General features: G+C 44.4%; 1 protein-coding gene across 1 annotated transcript; it reads right to left on the bottom strand.

Moving 5' to 3' along the window:
• Nucleotides 1–1,530: 1,530 nt before the first annotated feature.
• LOC111233471 (retinal guanylyl cyclase 2-like) lies at nt 1,531–11,283 on the bottom strand (the record flags this gene model as incomplete). The annotated part of the gene is made up of 23 exons (XM_022761292.1): nt 1,531–1,845; nt 4,485–4,570; nt 4,663–4,757; nt 4,898–4,996; nt 5,399–5,573; nt 5,647–5,839; nt 6,303–6,466; nt 6,557–6,705; nt 6,963–7,112; nt 7,228–7,384; nt 7,508–7,684; nt 7,785–7,865; nt 7,986–8,108; nt 8,322–8,418; nt 8,560–8,644; nt 9,042–9,160; nt 9,243–9,346; nt 9,475–9,606; nt 9,691–9,992; nt 10,099–10,216; nt 10,334–10,513; nt 10,637–10,765; nt 11,008–11,283. Coding segments are annotated over 23 exons (3,336 nt in total), but the record flags the coding sequence as incomplete, so codon positions are not given.

The following is an 11,283-nucleotide window of genomic DNA, read 5'->3' as shown; positions in this document are numbered from 1 at the left end:
GATAAATTTCTATTATAAGGACAAAATTGAACATTATTGATTCTGAAGTTCAACAGTGCTCAATGGTAATGAGCCCTACTGCACAGATTCAAATATAATACAATATGTAAACGCGTACACCTAACGATTAACAGCTGCACCACACAAGATGTTATTGTAAAAATAACAGACAATTATCCAATTCATTCTCACTGAAACAACATTCATCTTTTCTATTTGACTACGCACATTTTTGGTTTCGGGTTCAAATCTCTGACACATTAAAACCTCCAAGTGTGAGAATTTAAACATCTGCACAAGAGCAGTGAAGAGCTTCCCGCTGAGACAGAAGTTTTAGATGACTACTTGATTAAAGAGGAATCATTATTACAGCATGAAAAACAGACTCACTCACTCACTCACTCCAGCCTGCACAGATAAGAACCGCAGCAGGCCGACCAGATTGCACCAATAAAACATCTGTGTATGTTGAGTGTTTGTGATGATACAATAAAATGACAGAAAGAAAAAGAATTTCCTTCCTGCAGACGAAAAAAAAAAAAAAAAAGAATCATTGCAAAATTTAACATTTGGAAATAGCTGAGATTTGGTCACGAGAAAGAAAAATAACAAGAAATTCCGCCCTCATAGGAGCAATCCTGCTCAATTTGCCCAGTATCTGGACTATTATTAGCTTCTAATTACACAGGGGAAGGTCACCGACATTTATTCAGTTGCACAGTTTCACATCTGGCAGCTTGCTGGTCCAAACGGAGGAGCCGTGCTGCAGCTGAAGACCATCCGTGCCAGAACACAGTGGAAGTCTGAGTGCTGCCTTTTGGAGAGCTGAGATTTTAATTTTGTGGAGGGAAAATCTCGATGGAAACCAGTGTCACCAGTTTGCCTTAGAAACCACAGAACCATTGATAATCATGTTGGTCAACAGGGTTTACAATGCTGAAGTGATTGTTTGACACTAAACCAACCCAAATGTAAAGAATGGGTTAAATTTACCCAGCATTCAACAGTAAAAACTACCTTAACCAAGGGCTCATTTTTAACTGAATGATTTTTAATGTGAAGTTAATTAATTGGCAACTTTTTTCATAATCAATTTTTAAATGTGAATATCATTATAAAAAATAGATAGTTATTTGTTTAGTGTAGATAGTTTTTTCATTTTTCCACAATGTGGCTCAACTCAGCCACAAACAATCAGGATGGAGAATAAAGAGAAAGTGGTGACAGCAAAAGAGTGGCCATCTTTTCTTTCCTCCTCCCTCTCACCTCCCTGCTTCCTCCTCCTCCTCCTCCTCTTCTCCCTCTCCTCAGATGGAGAAACGGGGAAGCGAAGGAGGAGGAACTGAACGAGAGATTAGCTGCGCTCCTCGGCTGCTGACGGGCAGTTTCTGGAGATCCCCGCTTTGCTGAGTCACCACCTCACAGCCTCTATACATAACTCCACACAGGACTTCATCTCCTCAGCTCAAGCCCTTAATAAACACACACACACACACACACACACACACACACACACACACACACACACACACACACACACACACACTGACTGCTGTTAATCTGAACTAGCAGAGAGTTTTAGACCTTGGTCTGATGTTCGTGAGACCTTTTCTTCCAATCTGACATGTCAGTCTTAAAGCTGTCAGCCAGGACTGGGAAGTGGAAATTCAGACCAGGTACAGTAGTGAATCACAGCTCAGTCAGTGGTGCAACAACATGACATTGTCCTCCTCATCGGTCGCGTAGAGCTGAGCCACGACGCGGACGTGAGCGATCTTCTTCACCGCCTTGTGAAACGCCTGCTTTATGTCCTTTGACTCGCCTGTTGCGATGCTGATTAGGGTGCTGACAGGACGGAGGGGGGGTAAGAGAGTCAGGGGGGTGGAGGGGGGAGGAAAGACGGACAGAATATTAACGCAAGACGGGAAAGGAAAAGTGCTCCCCTAAAACATGAAAAGAAAGGATTCATTAAGGGAATAGCTCGACATTTAGGGAGACACACATTCGATTCCTTGACAAGAGATGAAACAAGTGCCTGGAGCTGATTAGCTTAGCTTAGCATAAAGACTGGAAGCGAAGGGAAACAGCTAGCCTGGCTCTGTCCAAAGTTCAAAAATAAGACTACCAATGGATGGATGAATAAACCATTGCTCATCCAAAACCTTGTTATTTTTTCATCGTGTTGTGACGCAAATTTGTGAACTTCTGACAGAGTCATTCCAGCTGTTTTATTTTGTGCTACAGACTGGAACTAATCTTCTCATCTAACTCTCTAACATCTAACTTTTAGTATCTGCATCTATTGTGTTTCTGTCGTCGTCTCTACACCTGATGGAGATCCTTGTAAGCAAACATTTTTAATGCCACAGCAGAGGAAAGTGTTGCACAAGTTCATCACAGTGGACGTTTTAAACGCCTAAAGATGCACCATGACATTTTAGACTTTCCGTTTCAGCCCAGTGTCGGCGCACGTCGCTGCTGCTGGACAAAAAGTTTTACTTACGAAAACACAATAATTTTGAAGTTTTCGTGCGGCAGCAGCGACATGGCAGCGACATTTTTTCTTTAAAAACTTGTAAAGTAGAAGAACTGAGTTTTGTAAGTGACAAACAATTCAAGATGGATCCCCCCATCTCTGATGATTTTATGGACAAAACCCCCACATTCCTCTCTTGAACTGTCTCTAGATGTCGCTTGTTTTAATTTGCATTTACTTGTAATCTTGAAACATGACCCACTCAAATTTTCGAAAGAAATCTTTAGTGCAAAACCTGCAGCAAGAAGCTACTGGTCCGAAACTCCTTCTTTTTGCCAAAATCCAAAGTTATTGAAATTTATCTACACTTATCACTTGAAAGCAGATAATGTTTATGTGTCTATTTCCCTAATATTTCAAACAAAAGTAAAAAAAATAAATAAATAAAAATGATATAAAGCCACTGCAGCAGTACCAGCTGTTTCTTATTGTGGCCAAGATTTCCTCCTAAACTCTGAATGAGTCATGTTCAAGATGCAACTAAATGCAAACAAACTGCAGTGACGCCTCGAGACAGTTCATGCTAACAAGTCCCCAAAGTATGTTTGCCTAAGGACGAGTCATGTTGCCAAACAAGACAGTAATGTTATACATTTTTTTATAATGCATAACATTACCTCAGTTTTTCTTCTTTGCAAGTTGTTCCTGTTGTTGTTTCTCGGCTTTCCGTTTCTTGTACTGGGCTATCTCGGCCATCTGCAGCCCATGGGCCATTTGCCTGTTGGGAGCGAAGTAAACAGTATGAACACAGCACACACACACACACACACACACACACACACACACACACACACACACACACACATATATACACAGTAGTCCTGCAATGGCTCAGTTGCTCTCTGCAATCAACCTGCTAGATCAGTTAGAAGGTTGTAGCCACTGTAGAAGTCAAGAAATGGAGCTAACGTTAGCATTAACAGCTGTTTACTTACCAGTCTAGAAGAAATTTTTCAAGTTCAACAACAAACTTCATTCCTTTATTCGCCAAGAGTTGTCTCCAGTGCTTAAAAGCAACCCTCTTGTATAGCTTCGATTCCTCTCACTTGTTTTCTTCTATTGAAGTTAGCATGCTAACCAGCTAGCCCCAGCCCGGTCAGCCCATCTCGTGACTTTCTGATACCGAGTCACTGTAGCGTCCAGTCTGCCCTTAAGAAGTGGTGCTGCTCAGAGGATGTACTATAACCTCTTGTCTTGTAAACGCACGGATGGTTGAAGCTCTTGGCAAGACTGGTGAGCAAACAGCTGTTAATGCTAACGCTAGCTATGTAGCAATTTAGCAAAACTTGCATGTCTTAGCTCCTTTTAATGGTTTCAGGTTCAATTTCATTCATTATTTCCTTGTTAGTGAAACATTACCTTAGTAAAAGCTACAGGCTCCAGAGTTATGTCTGTCAAACACATTGCATTTATTTTCTGTTACTTAGAGCGTAGAAATGCCTCCTCTGGCTTTTTGTCAATGCATTTATTTATTACAGCTCAAGGATGAAGAACATGCTCTCTCATTCTGAAGGACAGACACTAAATCTAACATTTACAGTAGCCTACGGTTAATTTTTTGAGTGTCAGTCCCTGCGAGAATAAGAAACCCACAAATGCAAGCTGTCCTGCCCAGGTCTATCAGTGTGTGATGTCCTTTGAACAGAGGTGAAACTCATGCATGCAGTAAAAACTGTGTGAGGACGAGTACGCTCTGTCAAATTCGAACAAGCAGACGACACTGCTTGTTGCTATCAAAACAACTCATTCATCTACTAAACTGTCAAACAAGATGTCACCAGGAGGCATTTTTGGATAGATGGGTTTAGTCTAGGATGGTTTAAAATGAAAGTGCTGGACTCGTAGATGTAGACAGTGCTGGGTGCAGAAAATCAATGCAAAAGGGGGCGTACAGAATAAAAAAAAAGAGGAGGGACAAATGAGGAGGAGAAAGAACAGTCGTTCTTACCCAGACTTGAGCTCTGGAGGAACAGGCAGAGGTTTGGTAAATCCATCTCTCCCTACGAGCCAGAAGGTCTCCTCTATTCCTTTCCCCTAAGAAAGAAAAAACCAAAGATACAAAGATACTGCATGTTGCTGTCGTCTGATCTTGTTGTATAAATCTTGTCCCTGATAGAGGGTCGTACCTTGACTTCTGTCCTGCCTCTTAATTCTACCTTGTAGCCGAGATTCAGGTCCCGCAGGACCTTCACTGTACTCTCATGGACATGGATCCTGTAGGCTTCAATGGAAGTAGCAAGGAAAAGGCATCATAATGCAGCCCACAGCAACAAGCATCTGGCACCAAATACGCAATACTTTGGTCTAAAACACAAGACTAAAATATTAACAATAAGACTGCAGCTGATGTCTATGACTTACGCATCCCGGTGGCCTCCATACGAGAGGCGGTGGTCACTGTGTCTCCAAACAGACAATAGCGAGGCATGGTCAGACCCACCACACCTGCTACACATGGACCTACAACACACACACACACACACACACACACACACACACACACACACACACACACACACACCAAGTTTAAAGAAGGGGTTTGGATGGAATAAATATCTCTTCATTATTTTTTATAGCCTTTGGGGGCATTTAGTTAAAGAGGTGATAATGGAGAGATGACAGGATGTGCAAAAAAGGTCCCACATAATGCATTTTATAACATTTATAACATGTATTTCTAACACAAATGTGTTATTTTAAATTAATTTTTGTATATTTTTTTACCATGTCAGTTTATGTCTTTTCAAATTACAAGATACTCTTTCCATGTCTCCCTTGGCAACCACAGAAGTACCCTCACGCCCAATGCACCACAAATTCTAGCTAAAGTCTTCACAGTAGTGAAACACCATCATCTGTCACCTGTGTGCAGCCCTATGCGTATCCTGACAGGAACATCAGGCATGTGTCTCATTTTGAAGGTTCCCACAGCGCTCAGGATGTCGAGAGCCATGTTAGCTATTTCTGCAGCATGACGGTTGCCATTGGGGACGGGAACCCCGGACGCCACCATGTAAGCATCACCGATCGTCTCCACCTGGAGTAGAACGAAACAGAATTAGCAACAGTGTGATCCGAAGAGGTTTAAAGCCTGAGGGTGGAGGTTACACCTTGTAGACATCGTGGTTTCCTATGATGGCGTCGAAGAGCGTGTAGAGGGCGTTGAGCAGGTCGACAACCTCGATGGGTTCGCTGTTGGCCGAGATGGTGGTGAAGCCGACGATGTCGCTGAAATAAAGCGACACGTGGTCAAAATACTCTGGTTCGACTGTGCCGCCCACCTTCAACGCCTCCGCTACAGATCTGAAGGGGAGGAGAAGAAAAGTTTTTCAACATTTTTGGTTTTCAGCGAAATATCTTGAACTATTGTACGGATCACCATAAAATTTGGTGCAGACATTCATGCCCCCCTCAGGATGAAGTTTGATAACTTTGGTGATCTTCTGACTTTTCATCTAGCGCCATCATCCAATCAAAGTTTTAATATGGTTTGTGGACAAATACCTACAAAACTAATAACATTCCCGAACATCCTCAGCTCTACGTTTATGTTAGCATGCTAACGTGCTAAACTGAGATTGCGACCATGGTAAACATTGCCTTCGGAGCCATAAACACCCCGATGCTTTTACATATCAAAAACAACAACTAGCGTAATTAGTATTTGGACTTAAAGTGCTTCCCCTTATGACATTATATCAGATTTATTAACATATACATATTCTACAGTCTTGTTTTGTACGAGTGCGTGTTCAAGTTAACTCACGGAGGCAGCATCTGTGTCAGCAGCTTCTCCGTCTTCTGCTTCTCGATCTCCAGCTCCTCCGTTCGCTCCCTGATCAGCTCCTCCAGGTTGGACGAGTACTGCTCCAGCATCCTCAGCATGGAGTCTATGATGTTGGTCTTCTTCCCCTTGTTGATGTTCTTAAACTGAGACGAGGGGAGGCAAAAGTACAGAGGTTACGAAATAAGAAGTATCTTGAATCACCTCTTGAGTCAGCTAACAATCAACCAGCCTACCTGGTCAAAGATCTCTTCAAAGCTGGGCCTCTTTTCCGGTTGTTCGTTCCAGCACTGTTTCATCAGCTGGATGCACTCTAACGGAGCGTAGTCTGGACTGACCACGGGCCGACACAGAGGAGGGGGCTTACAGAGCTTCTCTACGATGTCTAAAACACAGAGAAACGTCTGCTATTGCCCAAAACTTTGCTCCAAAGTGAAAAATCTCCATCATTAATCCATCCAATACTTGCAGCGATGTTTCAGTCGACACCATAGTACTTATATTAGCATGCTTACCCATTAGCATAGCCTCAGATTGCTTGCAGTTTGTTCTGACTTATATACAAAAAGAAAACTGTCCAAACCAGAAAACAAAAAAACTCTATTGTCCTTCATTTTCAGGTTTGGGAAGTGATTGTCTTGCCTTCAGCAGAGAGGTCCAGCATGCAGAACGGAGGTCCTCTGATCACCACTTCCTGCATGATGATGGCGAAGCTGAACACGTCACCAGGCAGAGTCCCGTGAAGTCCCGGCTGCCCGCTCCTCAGGATCTCTGGAGCCGTCCACAGCAACTCTGGAACAACACCGAACTCACATTACTTTGCTTCTGTAGCGGCAGCTCAGACAAATTGTCTCCACTGGGACAAACCGAATGTGACCCTGGCTTATAACCTGGCCTGTTCTCTCACCATCTGCAGGTGGTTCAATGTAAGAGAACCTCTGTGACTCCAGAACCTCATTGTAGCCGTAGTCCGTCACCTTCAGGACGAAGCGGCCATCCACCACACAGTTACGGGACTTCAGCCGAGTGTGCGACACTCCGCGGTGGTGAAGGTACTTCATACCCTGAGAAAGAAAACGAACAGGTTGGATTGTTTTGCAGAGGTACGGAGGGTGCTCAGATGGTATTCCTACAGAGAAAAACAGTGCACACTTCCAAGAAGTCACTGCCCTCTAATGTATGTTAACCTTAATCATATCCAGTAGCAGAGAGGACTTGAACATCCAGTCGAGTTTGACGTCGTCATTCAGCAGCAGGTCCTCCAAGCTGCCTCTGGAGCAGAACTCGGTCACGATGGCGAACACGCCACAGTCGTGAAAGAAGCCCAGGAAGGGGTTGACGTTCTCATGACGCATGTCCTTCATCTGCAGATTAAAAAAAAAAAAAAAACGTTGGTGAATTAATTTTTAAAACTAAAAATTACATGAAATTCATACTTTGTCTCGCAGCAGCAACATCACGCACCAGTTCAAACACATCGCTGGTTTTGGGGTTGATTCTGCTGAACATCCCATCAGGAAGTCTCTTCAGCCACGCCCAGTCACCCTGCAGAGGAGGAACACCAAGGAAACGCAGGCAGTCGCATTAAGAAATGGCTTCTTTCTCTTCTTTTCAAGATACTAAAACTAATTTGAGTGATTTTCTTATTAAAATGACTTGCATCACCTCGTAAATGACAACATTGGTGTTCTCATAGGTGGCCGGGGATTGGGTGGAGACTGGCGATGCAACGCTGCGGTCTGACACGCTCCTCATGCCGCTGATTCTGCTGTCGTCCAGACTCAACTTCTGTGGAGAGTTAAGTTCAGGATGTGAGACGATTTTTCGATCATAAAAAAAAAACCCCAATAATTTTGATGATGACTTCTGATTCTAACAGTTGAAGACACCCACTAAAAAAATATAGATTTATTTAATTACTATTAATACATCAAAAATATACAACAACTTCCTGTTTTATTTATTTTCGTTATGAATACAACTCATCAAAGAGAGGCTGACCTTGTTGCTAAGTGACGGGTTTATGAATGTGACATCTGCCAGAGTCAGCAAGATCTTGTTCGGACCCTTGACCAGTCGAATCTGATTGATGCGTCGCCTAGGCAACAAGAGAAAAGGATTAAGGAATGAATGATAAACTAACGGCTGTAGATCAGAATCTTTTCACCTACAAATATTAATTTTAATCTATATTGATACTCTACACTTAAAACAACACGACTTCCTGCTGACTTCCTACCTGATGCAGTAAATCACTGCTACACCAAAAATACAGAAGACGATGGCCCCAAGGAACATGCTGAAAGTCGTGAACAGATCCATACCTGGAACAGAAAAGGAAGAATTTTGATTGAAGTTTTTGAAGAAAATAAAAACAGATTACAGAATACAAACGGCAACCTTTATTTTGTCTGTCAGCATTTCCAAGGACTTTGAATAACTAACCCTATCTAGCCTTCTAGTGAAATGAGTGCACATCTGTATAATGTAAACCTAAAGAAAATATTTAGACAAACTATATTTAGTTCCTTTATATGCATGTATGCATGACATAAACAATTCACGCTAAACAGCTTATAGGAAATGCATGTGCAGGAATATGTTTATTCACAGAGTCTTTGAATGTCTCAACATTAAATCAAAACAGCACCACATAGCTTATAAATGTAAAGTATATATTTGTGTGTGTGTGTGTGTGTGTGTGTGTGTGTGTGTCCTCACCCGCTGAGCAGAGGACTCCAGGAGTAAACCAGCAGGACGAGTCCCTCCAGGGTCCAGAGCCTCGAGGGAAGTGGATGTCTCGACCCAGGAAGCGCACCATACCGACCTCCATGTCGATCCTGTCGTCAGTCAATGTGGTCATTATTATTATTAGAAGAAGAAGAAGATTATATTACTATTAGTATAAGTATGTATGTGTACCTGTACACTGGCTTCAGCTCCCAGGAGAGTCCGTCTGTGTCCAGTATCAGGTAGTCCAGCAGCGCCGCTCCAGAGCTGTTGGTTTTGATTGGGTGGCTGAAGCCCTGCAACGATAGTAAGATATATATATAGTTGGAACTGCCCATTTTATTATGGTCCTATCAATTTTTTTCTCCAGCTTCTCTGTCTGTCTGTCTTGAGCGATCACTGTTTTCCTCACACCTCTCAGTACCTGAAAGGCCAGGTTGCGGGTGTGTCTTGCCAGGTTTCCTCCAGACATCCACTGCCCAGACTTCCGAACTCGATGCACCGCATGAGCCATGAAGAGGACCGAGCTGTAGATGGTCCCGAAGAGCGGAGACACCTGCAGGGCAAAGATTTCAGCTCACACTGCCTTGATCAAAGGGGAATCTCAACAGCACGCACTCATTATTCTTCCATGCGTCACCTGCTCTGGCTTCAGCGTCCTCGCCACCTCCCCCCTCTCCACGGCCTCTCTGTAGGCCTCGTAGAACGACGTCCGGGGCGAGTCGATGGTGACGGTCAGCACGGCGTCGTAGGCCCGGAGCAGCTTGCTGTTGCTCTTCAGAGCAGGGTAGGAGACGTTGCGGTAGGGAAGGCTGTAGAGCAAGGTGTCGTAGGGCAGAAAGACCAAGGAGCCGTCGATCATCTGCATGTCATAGGCCGTCTCCAACAGGAGCTTCTGGACTCCGCCGCCGATCAGCGCCGAGTGCATGCAGAGGATCACAACTAGGATGAAACATGACATTGATGAGTTTGAAACTCTGTGTCCTTGAGAAGTGATAGTGATATAAGTGGGTGGAGTGGAGGGATGATGCAACAAAGGTCCCCGTACCCCGAATTTCTCTCATCTTGCGAACTTTGGCCAGAGTTCGTCTGATGCCGTGAGGTGTGTTCTCCATAAAACTGACCAGTCTGACCGGCAGACCGTGGCTTCTCAAGGAATCAGCTACCTGAACAGGACAGGGACGACACACCAGACAAGATGCATGAACTCAAAGTGTGGTTTCCTCATTCATCAGCTGTTTTTTTACAGAATCAGAAATGCGAAAGCTAAAGCAAATTCAAACCTTGGTGGCCGTTTCCATCCAGATGGCTTCTGAGGAAGAGATGATGGCGGTGTGGGCCCACCTGAAGTAGTTCATGAGGCTGAGCAACACCCAAGTGGGCCTGGCCATGGAGCGGGCGAAGGTCGGGTGGCTCCGAACATCGTCCAACTCATAGCCAACGCAACCCCAAGGAAACAATGCCTGGAAGAGAGAGAGAGAGAGAGAGAGAGAAAAGAGACAAAATGAACCTGTCAAAGCAGGAAAAGACAGGAGAAACAACTACATCATGGCATCTTTAATGTGTACACACATATCTTCACCCACTTTGTTCCAGCCTTTGCTCAACATTGAAGCAGCATCACAGTACCCGGGGTTGGCTGGTCCAATGTACCCCGAAGCCTTGGTGTGGAAACCCACGAACGCCTCCAGTGCCCTTGATGTCTCACAGGGTTCCTGAAGAGGCAGTTCCAATAAATCAATCAGTCAAATGAATCAATGAACCAACTAGCCTAGTCATGAACTGCCTCTCTATCTGTCCTATGATCCTATGAAGAGGTAGGTTGCAGGTAGAACGTCAGATTTTCAGACCTATCCATCTATCAATCAAATATCTTGAAAGTCAAAGAAGTTGCAGGATCTGGAAATACTGAGCAAACACTTCCGCTTTCTGATGAGAGTTAAGATCAGCCTCGTACCTGCAGCACAGTGTAATCGAAGGTTGCGGCGTAGGGCAGCGAGGGGTCCTTGTTGATGCGGTTGACGGCGAGCTGTGCCGCCACACTGGGAAGGGCCTTGGCAAACAGAGGGTCACACCCCCACGGTCCCACCACCCCAACCCGAAACCAGGCTCCCTGGGCTGGGCGGGGCAGTAAACACAGGAGAACCAAGAGGAACCTCAGGAGGCCGCGGAGGGATGGATAGAGCGGAGCAGAGCGGGAAGGAGGCGAGAGATGAGGTGAGGGAGAGGGAGG

Source organism: Seriola dumerili, unplaced genomic scaffold (genome assembly GCF_002260705.1).
Source record: "Seriola dumerili isolate Sdu_G_001 unplaced genomic scaffold, Sdu_1.0 BDQW01000393.1, whole genome shotgun sequence".
In the NCBI taxonomy this organism is placed as follows: Eukaryota; Metazoa; Chordata; class Actinopteri; order Carangiformes; family Carangidae; genus Seriola; species Seriola dumerili.
Note: the sequence above shows the minus strand (reverse complement) of the source record. Positions and strands in the feature narration are given on the sequence as shown.